The sequence below is a fragment of the Plasmodium gonderi genome (assembly GCF_002157705.1).
Source record: "Plasmodium gonderi DNA, contig: Chr13, whole genome shotgun sequence".
Taxonomy (NCBI): domain Eukaryota; phylum Apicomplexa; class Aconoidasida; order Haemosporida; family Plasmodiidae; genus Plasmodium; species Plasmodium gonderi.
Genome location: NW_021628938.1, coordinates 384906 through 397500, shown reverse-complemented (window position 1 = coordinate 397500; position 12595 = coordinate 384906). Strand labels below are relative to the sequence as shown.

General features: G+C 29.2%; 3 protein-coding genes across 3 annotated transcripts; 1 reads left to right on the top strand and 2 right to left on the bottom strand.

Moving 5' to 3' along the window:
- Positions 1 to 1325: 1325 nt before the first annotated feature.
- On the top strand, positions 1326 to 3847 carry PGO_130560 (O-phosphoseryl-tRNA(Sec) selenium transferase; the record flags this gene model as incomplete). Its single annotated transcript, XM_028689572.1, has 5 exons — positions 1326 to 1412; positions 1691 to 1722; positions 1893 to 1979; positions 2100 to 2201; positions 2362 to 3847. 5 exons carry the CDS (start codon positions 1326 to 1328, stop codon positions 3845 to 3847), a joined length of 1794 nt encoding a protein of 597 aa, XP_028545373.1.
- Positions 3848 to 4696: 849 nt separating this feature from the next.
- PGO_130550 (hypothetical protein, conserved) lies at positions 4697 to 7882 on the bottom strand (the record flags this gene model as incomplete). The annotated part of the gene is made up of 3 exons (XM_028689571.1): positions 4697 to 5024; positions 5283 to 5450; positions 5841 to 7882. The coding sequence occupies 3 exons, from the start codon at positions 7880 to 7882 to the stop codon at positions 4697 to 4699; spliced, it is 2538 nt and encodes an 845-aa protein (XP_028545372.1).
- A 2149-nt stretch (positions 7883 to 10031) lies between these two features.
- PGO_130540 (conserved Plasmodium protein, unknown function) lies at positions 10032 to 11438 on the bottom strand (the record flags this gene model as incomplete). Its single annotated transcript, XM_028689570.1, has 6 exons — positions 10032 to 10158; positions 10326 to 10444; positions 10740 to 10793; positions 10998 to 11032; positions 11231 to 11296; positions 11402 to 11438. 6 exons carry the CDS (start codon positions 11436 to 11438, stop codon positions 10032 to 10034), a joined length of 438 nt encoding a protein of 145 aa, XP_028545371.1.
- Between the last annotated feature and the right edge of the window lie 1157 nt (positions 11439 to 12595).

The window sequence follows — 12595 nt, the reverse complement described above, 5'->3', positions numbered from 1 at the left end:
TTCTCCGCCAATTTTTTTTCTTTTTAATGAAAATTTTGAAGAGAGAATAATATAGTATTTCTCAGTTTATGTATATTTCACAGATTCAGTTAGCTGATGAATATATACCTAATGGTACGATGTATAACGCGGGCATAAATAGAAAATGCACAACATCTTTTTACTCCTTTTTCTGCTTCCCGTTTCTACTACTTTTTTACTCGTTTTACCATCTCATTTTTTTTTTTTTTTTTTTTTTTTTTTTTTCATCCCATGTTTATACTATGGCTTTTCCCTACCCTACTGTAGTTATAGTTTCGTTTTAAATTTTTTAGTAATTTTTTTGCGCCCTATTTTATTTTTTTTTTTTTACTTTTTAAAATTATACCATAAATAATATATAAAAGTGTGTGATCCTCTGTGGTTTCATTTTCTAGATAATATATTAAGATTTTATTTTAATATTTATTCATTTCTTTTTTATATTTTTACTCTTTAATTACAGTATTGATATTATATGGGAAATAAAAATGTTTATTTTATCTCATATTATTATTCTTTTTTTCTTTTTTTTTTTCTTCTCCTACCGCATTTTTTGTTCCATGTTGTAAAGGACACATAAATTGTAGAATTATATATAAGTTTTGCTTAGCTCTTTTTTTTTTTTTTTTTTTTTTTTTTATCTTTTTTCTGAATTAGAAAAAAAAAAAATTACACTGAATATTAAAATGAAAAGGTTCCTTAAAAAAAGGGAAGAAAGTTTTTATCTGAAGAATATTTCACAACAATAGTAAAGTGAGTGTATTCATTATCGGATACTTTTTCAAATGTTGATCATTTTAACAAATTGTTGCAAGAATTTTCAACTATTTTATTTATTTTTTTTTTTTTTTTTTTTTGGTATCACCTGGTAAAAATAGAAACAATGTTGTTTTTTATGCATGCACTTTATCTGTGTATTTTATTGTATGTAACTTATGGGAACAATTTAGTCAAAATTTTGTTCTTGTAATAGATCTTTAAAGTAGCGAACATTATTTTTTTCGTGTGTAACAGCATATAAGAACATGCATCTCATATCAAGGTGGTTAAAAGATGTGATAAAACAGATAAGGACAAAGCAAAACGGGAGGAAAAATAATTGATGAAAAGGATAATCACTTTTTTTTTTTTTTTTTTTTTTTTTTTATTCCAGGCTGTCCATTAGAAATGTTAATCAAATATAAAAACAAGTTCACACAACAGTATGTAAAAAAAATCGTTAGGAAATTTTATTAATTTTATTCTACTTTATATTACATTGTGTTATGTTATTATCTTTAGAAAGTTTTAATTAAAAGAGTAAGATGAACAAAGCAAAGGAGGATGTGCATCATGATAAAAGTGTTCAGGGGGATATATGTAACAATAAATATTCCCTAATATCTAAGCAGGTACTTATATATTCTCAGAGTGGAAAAAATTCGTTTTGAAATTATTTCTTCACATGCCTTGTTATACTATGTTATCTTAGTAATGTAAGGGCTTGTGGTTGGGGTGAGGGATAAACAAATGCACAACGGATGTGTCCATTCGTGACGTGTTTCACTTGGATCACTTCCCATATTTTTTTCCCTTTTTTTTTTTTTTTTTTTTATCATTTTTTACCTGTTTTTATTTTTTTCTTCTTTTTTTTATTTTTTCCTTCTTTGTTCGGCACAACCACTAAAAGACCTTAAGTCAGAAGCAAAACACCCTATGGAAGTAACAATAGAAAAAAAAAAAAAAAAAAAAAAAAAAACATTAAGAACATTAAGAACATAATTGTAAACAAATATATGCATGCAAATTTAAGTAAACAAGAGAAATACAAGTTACGTATAATTTTGTTTTCCGTCTTGCACTACCACCCACTCCCCCCCAAATTTTCGCAGTATTCTGAACTATCGTAGGGTTCCAAATGAAGGTCTAAATGAAATAACGATTATGCACATTTTGCACCATATATCTTCTCAAAATTTGTGAGCACAGAAAAAAAAAAAAAAAAAAAAAATTATAAACTTTTATGTACATACCATGTTGTAAAAAAATGAGGAAAGAATAGAACACATGATTTCCCCCTATCTTCTTTTTTTTTTTAGGTGCAATAGTGAGAAGAATGTTAAAATTGGTGAAAGAGAAAATCGTATATATAGTGCATTTGTCAGGAGTAAATACATCGGGTTCGGACATGGAATTGGCAGGTATGGGAAAGTAAAAAATGGATAATAGACACAACTGAATGGGAAAGAGAAAAATTAAACGCACATGTGTGTGCATATTTATAAACATCCACAGGTAGGAATACATGTGTATATGTTAAATGTATACATTATGCACACGTTCATTACACTTTTTCCTCAGATCGGGAAATCTAGACGACGTGCAACCAAAGAGTGCTGGAAACAGCATACTAGCTAAGGTAACCACAGGGTTTGTAAAAGACTTAATAAAAAGTTTTGGAATAAGAGGTTGTGAAGATGTGTACATATTACCATACGCTACAGGGATGTGTATAAGCACTTGTTTATTGTATATTAGGAAATTAAGGAAAAGCAGCGAATATGTAATCGTTTCCAGAATCGATCATAAGACATGTTATAAATGCATAGATTTTTGCAACTTAAAATATTTAGTAGTAGATATGATATATAGAGATGAAGAATTGTTTACAGATTTAGATACAATAGAAAAATTGATAAAGATATATAATGAGAAAATATGTTGTGTTATGTCAGTTACATCTAGCTATGCACCTAGAAATTCAGATGAAATTGTAAAAATTTCTCATATTTGTAAAAGAAATGACATTCCACATATAATTAACAATGCATTCGGATTACAATGTAATTATTTATGCAATCAAATTCAGAAATGTTTTGAATCAAAAGGAAGAGTTGATTTCGTTATCCAAAGTTGTGATAAAAATTTCCTAGTCCCAGTAACTGGAGGCATAGTATTTAATTTTGACAAAAAACAAATGAAAGAATTAAAAAAACATTATCCTGGTAGAACACCTGTTCATGCATATTTAGATTTGTTTATCACATTACTTGAATTGGGGAAAAAAAAAATTCTGAATTTAAGAAAAGAAAGAGAAGAAAATTTCATTTGGCTGCAGAAACAAATTTCTACATTATGTTCAAAATACAACTTGTCATTAATCAAAAACAGCAAAAATAAAATATCTATGGCTATTAATTTGAATAATTTATATAATTTATGTAATATAACTGACCCTAAGATTATTACTTTACTTGGTTCTTTACTTTTTTATAGAAATGTTACAGGGCATAAGGTTATTTGTTCCCCACTTCTCATTCGAAATGGAAATATGAATCATGGTAAGAAGCAGATGCAGACAAATATAGAACCCACTTTAGATACTCACTATGAAAAGGTAAACCCTAATACGAGATACAACATTACTGAACAGGGTATACAAACGGATGGAATAATTTTCTCAAATAAGACAAATGGTAAGAAGGATAATGCATATTTTATCAATCCATGTGAAAACAACAATGACAAGAACGAAGAAGCAAAGGTAATTCCAATTGATACACTCTCGAATAACAATTTTATGAACACAGTTATTCAAGGAAATGCTCTTACTATTGGTAATCATACATTTAAGTATTTCGGATGTAGTTATGACTTTTATCCTTTTTCATACATTGCCTTTTCATGTGTCATTGGGATTGAGCGGGAGGAGATGCAAAGCTTTGTTGAAAAGCTAGACGATTCGATTAGTTATTTCATTCGCAGGTTTCAGAAGAAGGATCGTTGTGGTAATGATTGTGCTAAAGGTTGTGATGGGGTGAACGACCATCGTTCAGAGACGCAATAAAGTGACGTGGCATACACATTTGGATTTTTGCATGAGTCCTGTCTCTCCCTGCTTTTCTGTTTTCTCTGTTCCGCTTACACTATGACTTTTTTCCCCTGAGTGAATTTATTTAACTATTTGCTTTTATAATTCTCTCCTTCAACTTTGAATGCTTGGAGATGTTCCATTCCACCCTCCCCACTGTGATGTGATTAAACGTAGTTATTTTTAAAAACATACCATGGGGTCAATTAAAATGTTAAAAAAGAGAAATGTCTAAAAATGAAGCAGCAGGAGACAAAATAGAGCACGTAGACGAACATGGTGCAATATGTAATCCTTTTCATACGTGTGCATATGTACATACATTAATGCATACTCATATATAACTATAGGCACACAGTGCAGTAACTTTACATAATTGATCAACGAATACAGTTAAGCAGTAAACGAAAATTTATTGAAAAATGATGAAATTTGTTATATGGGGTGATTTGGAGAGAGGGGGGGGGGAGAGAGGAGGAAAGAAGTTCAAATTAAGACTCAGGTTGGTAGTAAATGAAAAAAAAAAAAAAAACATGTGGGGTGAGAAGAACAAGTAGTATTATTACAACAAAAGTGGGAATGAAAGAAGGAAAGAAAGCATTCTAAAGATATCCACTCCAGCTGCCTCTACTGATGTAGGGAGGATGGATATAAAAAAAACATTTCCTGCTTATGGACACATAAAATTTTGAATTATTTTCCAAATTTTGACACACACACAAGAAGATGCACATGCAGAGGTAGAAAGAAAAGGAGAAAAAATGGATATGCTTAATATTACAATGTATGAAACAAATTAATTTTTTTACAAAAACATTGTTAAACTCAGAAAGGTTTTATTATAATTTTATTTATCTGAACAAAATTTTCTGGCATATTTTTTTCGCTGAAATTAATTTTTTTGGGATATAAGAAAGCTACTCTACATATGTGCTCATTTTTAAAAAAAAAAACTTCCCCAATTGGATAAGATGAATGAGAATCATCAAAATCATTTCGTTTATTATCATTTGAGTAATCATCTTCCTTCCAAAACAAATACCATTTTGCATTTTCCATTTCTTTTTCGTTTATTTTTTTGTCTACACTTCCTAGTAAGTTATTTTCACCTCGATTACATATGAGTCCTCCACCATAGAAATCCTCAGGGATACTTCAAAAAAAAAAAAAGGATGACAGTTGGGATAAATAAATATCTCCATTGCCGTGTTATTGTTATTGTTACTGCTGCTGTTACTATGCATGTGTGTAAATATTATATGTATTCCTCTTTTTTTTTTTTTTTTTTTTGGACATGTTCATATATGCACAAACGAGGACAAAACACAAAGGTTAAAAACGTTGAACTATATGCCATAAATATAAATTCGAAAAAGAAGAGAAAAAAAAAAAAAAAAGGATAGAGAATTACTCCTTCTCCGTTAGTGTGATCGTTTCATACGGAATTATATTCATGTTTTCTTTTATATTTTGAAAAAATGTCTTTATTTTTTTGATTTGTTCAGTTGGATATTTATTGCCCCTTCCGAAAATAAAGGTTACTTGTACACGATTCAACAGTTTGTATGCATTGCTGCTTCTGCAAAAAATGGAAAAGTATATGATGCAAGAGGTATTTCATGTATGTCTACTTATGTGTAATTATACAATTGTGTGTTGACTTTAAAAAAAAGAAGGGGTGGAGAGGGGGGCGTGGATTTCTCCTTCGCGTGCGAATTCATTCAAATGAGAAAGCCGCTTCATTTGTCTGATATTTTTGCTCCAGCTCCCTTCCGTCTCCAAAGGAGAGAAAGACAAAAAAAATAAAATGATGAAAAAATGATGAAAAAATGATGAAAATATGATGAAAAAATGATGAAAAAATGATGAAAAAATGATGAAAATATGATGACAAAATGATGAAAATATGATGAAAAAATGATGAATAAATGATGAAAAAAATTTACGCCTCACTCGTTGTTCAACCTACAGTAACACGTGGGAGTCCGGTTTCTGTGTGGATACAAAGTTCCAATTTAAAAAAGAATCCCTTCCTGTTGTAAAAACAGAATGCGTGCTTGAACCTATCCATTCAAAAGAGGAAGATTCATCAAAGACTGCTAAGCTTTGCGTAATGTTTTTACTATTTTTAAGAATTCCTCTGGCAATTAAGTTATTTTTTTCTCCATTATCTGGTTCCATAAGGACCATAAAAAGCGGTTTGGGTATTTTAAATTTAGATGTGCTAATAAAATATATAACACTTATGAGTGCAAAAAAGGTATTAATTAGACTCCACATTTTCGTTTTTTTATGCTCATTCGGAGTGATACAAAATATAATGGATCCTATAATCCACAAAATTGGAAATTTACAAACTAAGCCTAGGAAAAACAATACTTGAAGACAACTAGGGTCATCATTCTCATCTTCATTGTGGAGATCATTCTCTCTTTCTCTTTGCCTTTCCCTTTCACTTGTATTCTGATGAGGAGATGTCAGTTGTGTATTTGCCTCACGTACTCTTTCCATCCAATAGTTTTTTATTTTTTCCTTTACGTAGGATATATTGTCTTTAAAGTAGGTAGCTATTTTATGAGGGATATTTCTGTAATCTAAATGTATGGTTCTGCTATCATTGTTGGATCTAGTAGTATTATGGTCGATTACATCTTCATTAGATGCATTGCCAATGGGAGTGGAATCAGTTCTTCCCATCATAATGATTCCGTTTTCAACATTGCTAAACATTTCATTCATTTCTATATTATCAGGATTTATAATAACCGAACTGTTCAGTAAGTCATTCGGATTTAATCCATTTAGACAAATGATATCGTTGTTTCTATTTCTGTGACAATTGGACACACCTCCTCCATCTATTCCTCCTCTTCCAATTTGATTATCGCTGTGTCTAGGAAGCGTGACAGTTTCATTATCTTCTGCAATCTGAAGAATGTTATTACCATTATTTACTTCGTTCATATTAGTATTTACAATTGTCAATTCGCACATATCATTGTCTATTATATTTTCATTCGTTATAGGGTTTCCTCTCCTGTCAATAATTGCTTTTCTTATTCTATAAAATAGTTTCGAAAAAATATTGGATTCAGTGCTACTGGAATTTTGTGGATTGATGCTGCTTGACTCGTTGCTATTACTGTTTGAGCTCTGTGCATCACTATTATTTTGATTTTGTGCTTCACATGTGTTCATATTGTAAAGGTGGATAGCTTCTGAGTGTGTAATTTCCGTTCCTTCCGTTTCCCCACCAGCATGGTAACTACTTCTAACTTCTTCATTCAGACGTTGATTATATGTCAAATTCGATGGTGTACTGGTGGATGTCTGTGGGATATGATCCTTGTTCAGGAAAAATATTTTTTTTCTATTTTTGGATGATGAATAGTTTTGTTTACTCGTGGAAGTAGATGCTGGATCTGTTGTTGTGTCTTTATCTCTACCTCTCCTATACATTAGCAGAAACTCCATATCGACATCATCCGGTGGTTGAATGATGTTCCTCCTGCTATTATTATTGTTATTACTATTAATTCTGCTATTATTATTGTTATTACTATTAATTCTGCTATTATTATTGTTATCACTATTACTGCTGCTATTATTATTATCATCACCATTATTGGTGTTGGTTGTTCTCATTTTTTGTCTTTTTTTCTTCATTAAGTACTCTATGTGACGACTACGTGCCTCCAAATATTCACAAAGTTCGATATGGCTCTCTTCATCACGTTTACTTTTTGTGTCATCTTGATCTTTGGATGCATCCCTTTTAACAGTTCTTAACGTATGGAAGTCTTCAACGTGTACTTTAACTCTGCTATTTTCATATTTCTTTTTAATTAATTTTTCTGTAGAACTTGCCTCCTTTTGTCGTTCTTCTTGTGAGTAATTCCCTTTATTTATTACATAGTATATATGTGTTTTACCCTTTTTTTTTTTTTTTTTTTTTTCCTTTTCACGGGTGCCTTCATTGCTATTTTCTTCTTCTGAACATTTTGAAGACATTTTGGAAATTCAGGTCTTCTCAGGATGCCTTTTCGTTAGTAAGGGGTGAGAAATTTCAGAAGAAAATTTTTTTTTTTTTAACTGTAACTTGGAGTTGCAATTCAAGCAGTTCCCTAATTGGGTGAGCTACGTATAGTGAGACTTCAAAATGCAAGGACATGTCACATTTGCTGTCACTGAAAGACTCTGAATAGTCGTTAATGCGAAAAAAGAAAAAAAAATGAGAGAGTTAAACAAAATGAGAGAATCAAACAAAGTGAGAGAATAAAACAAAATGAGAGAGTAATAAGAAGTGATCAAATAACATAAAAAAGTTAAATAAAATAAGTTCTCCTCCCTCCACGTAATAGTAATAATAACAGTGTTTTGATACGTCTCATTGGGAGGGACTGTGGAGAGGAAAAAGTATTTTCATATCAAAATGAATAACATCCTTGTCGTGTACACGGTATGTAAAATATGAAAATTACACTTAATTTCCCGTTTTTGTTTGTTCTTTTCTTTTTCTTTTTTGTATTTTTTTTTTTTTTTTATGTTATTCTTTTATTTTATTTTTTTGCGTTTCTGTTTGCATTTCCGTTTCTTTGCAATTTTTTGTGCATTCTCAAAAATACTCTTAAGAGGCGTGTGCATGTGGCCAAATAAAAAGGGGGTGAAAAAAAATGTATGGACAAGTTTTTATCTATATGCAAAAAAACACATGTGATGAATTTTACTTTTTTTTTTTTTTTTTTTTTTTTAAATAGTCATACGAACAGGACAAATGTGTTTAATACTCCTGTGTGAATGTGAGAACTGAACAAAAATCAAATAAGGCACAGCAAAATGAAGAAAACACACAACGTAGGGAAGCAAAACACAACAAAAAAAAAAAAAAAAAAAAAAAAAAAAAGGGAATACTTTTTGTGCCTTTATATATTTTGACAAAGAAAGGAATTAAGGAAGATCAACGTCGTAGCAATGTGTCATAATTATAAGAAGTCCATTTTTTTTTTTTTTTTTTTTTTTTTTTTTTTTTTTATTCACAAAATAATCTTAAGAGAGTATTCAAAAAAGTGGGTACACGGATCAACCACATATAAGGGAGAATAAGTGGACATGAAGAGTACTTAATACAGAAGTTGGTATAAAACAATTTGCTCCAGAATACACAAATACTCTTTCTTGTAACATTTCTGTGGTCTTTTATCGTGTGCAGAGATTCATATTTCTGCAATGTATGCACAGCAAGTATATGAATATAGAATGGAAAGGGTACTTTTATTCTTTTTTTTTTTTTTTTTTTTTTTTTTATTCTTTCATATTTGGTTATAAAGAACCGTTCAGTTGTTTCATGAGTGCGTATCCTTTTTTCTTTTTTTTTTTTTTTGACAAAAATGTTTTATCAAGACATTTTTCTCTCTCTTTTCACTTCTCCCCGTTTTATTCCACTTTTCCGTGTGCAAGGAATGTAAGTAGTTTCACATGTAATTCAATTTTTGTGAAATTTTCAAATGCATTTTCCCAACCTCAGAAAAATGAATCAAATTGTTTACAACTATTTAAAAGCGAACAAAATTTGTAAAGTAGGTATGAATGGCACTTCCCCAATTTCTTACATTTTAAAGTAAAATAATTTTGAATGATTGTTAAGATGTTATATTGGTCAGAGGTTGTATTATCTCCCTATTTATGTATTTCTTTATTCATTTCTCTATTCATTTCTGTATTTATTTCCCTATTCATTTCTCTATTCATTTCTGTATTTATTTCCCTATTCATTTCTTTATTTATTTCTCTATTCATTTCTTTATTCATTTCTCTATTCATTTCTTTATTCATTTATTTTTTTTTTTTCATTTTCACATTCGATTAATTTACAACGAAGTGTTAAAATTGGGGAAAGCGGTTAGGTTTAATTAAAATTGCATAAAATGAGCCAATAAAATGTGAAAAAAAAAAAAAAAAAAAAAAAAAAAAAAAGTATAATAGATAGATAACTAATTTCTACCTTGCCGGATTTGGCATGTTATACATCATAAGGTTTTAATGTATATATTTTTGTATTTGTATGTTAATAATAGAAAAGCATAGGAATTTTCCTATAAATAGACAACATGGCTTTCTCTATGATCATATGTGTCACCAATAATGATAAATCTGCATTTGTCTATATCACATTGTTTGCGTTAATAGGGGACGACTCTGTATTATTCCTTATTCTTTTTGCGATTTCTTTTATGGGGTTTTCTTTCTTTATATTTCCTTTTCTTTCGATTGTTTTTTTCTCCTCGGCCCTGCATGAGAAGGTAAGTATAAGTGCACAAGAGCAAGAAGCATACATATGTATGTACACATGTGGATCTATCTATCTATCTATATATATATATATATATATATGCCCACATGTTCACTTGTGATAGGAAAGGAGTTTTTTTTTCCTTTTTTTCTTATGAGAACTTACATAAGTGGGAGGTGAGTAGCTCGTTGTATAAAAATACCAATTATTATGACCGACATGACTGTACTACCCGTTAGGAGGAATAGCAAAAAGTTACACTTTCTTTTGTTGAAACATCGGCCCTAAGATCAAGAACAATTCCATGTTTCATCGTTTCGTCGTTTCATCATTGAGGTTTTTTTTTTTTCTTTTTTTCATAATCATTATCATGACATGTGTTGGTTTGACTACACACTGTCGGTGGAGCGCTTTGACAAGGTGTACTTATTTTATTTCATCTTATTTTATTTCATCTTATTTTATCTTATTTTATTTTATCTTATTTTATTTCATCTTATTTTATCTTATTTTATTTCATTTTATTTTATTTTATATCACTTTAGTTTCATTTTTTTCCTCTTTTTAAGAAAATGTTACCATTAAAGAACAGTGGCAGGAGGGATCATTCCAGCTGTTGCTGCTAATCGTGGCCTGAAAAAAAAAAAATAAAATAAAATAAATGAATAAAATAAAATAATAATGATAAAATATTAAATATCAACTTAATGGGAAGAGAACAACAAAGTGGAATTAACTCCCCCATATTAATTCATAACACTGAACCATGAAGAGACACATGAGGAATACAGAAAATCGAAAGAATGAAAACAGTACAAATGCAATCATAAGACTCACCATTGAAATATTCCCTCTTTGATCCCGGTTTAACCCTCTCATACATGTATATATATTCAAACAGGTCATATAAAAAAAAGAAAAAAAGAAAAAAGAAAAGGGTTATTATTTAAAGTTGAAATGTCCATTTTCGTGTTCCAAATGAAGTATAGCAGGACAGTGACCTTTCACATTGGAATTTTTTTTTTTTTTTTTTTTTTTTATTTAATTTTTCTATATTTTTATATTATTACTATACATGCCCTTCCTCGGGTTCACCTTTATTCCAGTGTATGCATTAAAAAAAAAGAAAAGATAAACTACGCAAAAAGGAAAATAATAAAAGAAGAAAAAATGGTATACATATAATGAATCTACACGTTATTACATTTTATGAGGTACATTGGTTTTTATTTTTAAATTACCTATAACTACGTAGAAGTAATGATTAATTAGGTCCATGGTTTTTCTAAATTTTTTTTTTTTTTTTAAACAAATGTGGTTAAGAAGCCTACTTTTATTTAATACATAGGTTATGTGGATAAAAAAATTATTTGATTTTTTTCTTTGATTTTATTATTATTATTTTTTTTTTCCTAATTTAAAGTCAACAATGGTGCTGTTTACAACCATGGCTCAGTGTTTGAAAATGATTTACATTTTGCAAAATTTGAAATGATAGATAATGTACAATTTCTTTATTTTTCAAATGTTTTTAGTGTCTTTAATGCTCTTGGAGTTTTAAATTTTTTTATTTTTTTTTTCACCATCTTGGAATGACTAAATAAGTGTGTTATTACTCTTAGAAAAAAAACTATTTCCCCATTTGCAACTATTTTACGTTTAAGTTAGGCGAGATAAAAAAAAGAAAAGAACAAAACAGAACAGAAAAGAAGAGAAAAAGATTACTTAAAAATTAATAAAGCACATGGAGAATAGGAAAAGGTGGAAACTTTTTTTTTTTTTTTTTTTTTTTTTCGGAATTTAGCTAAGTTTTGTCCTTTATATAGGTGCCATTAGAACAGTGTTTTGACACCCGTTCGATTGTTAATTTTTTTTCTTCACTTTTTTGGTTCACTTTTTTGGTTCCCTTTTTTGGTTCATTTTTTTTCTTCATCTTTTTGGTTCATTTTTTTTCTTCATCTTTTTGGTTCATTTTTTTTCTTCATCTTTTTGGTTCATTTTTTTTTTTTCATCTTTTTTTCTTTTTCTTCAAAATGAAAGTAACTGTACGAAAAAAGCGCGAAAGAAAAGTTGCATAAAACATTGTTATACGTTCTACGTGATCTGAAGAGATTCCTAACTTGTGACTTTTTCTAATTTTCCAACTATAATTAAAGGAAGTAAAAATAAAAAATATGCTCAAGTCATAAAGTGTAAAGCACGTTTTTATTTATTATTAAAAGAGAAAAAAAATTTAATTAAAATTTCGAAAAAATCGTAAAAACGCCTCTCTATTTTTTTTTTTTTCTTTTTTTTTATTTGCAAAAAGGTGGTAAATTCATGATGATATTTTTTCATCATCACGTCATGGATTTGTTGCTGGGAGAATCAGACGAAAAAGAAGAAGAAAAAAAAAGGAGAGGAAAAAAAAAGAAGAGGAAAAAAAAAGAAGAAGA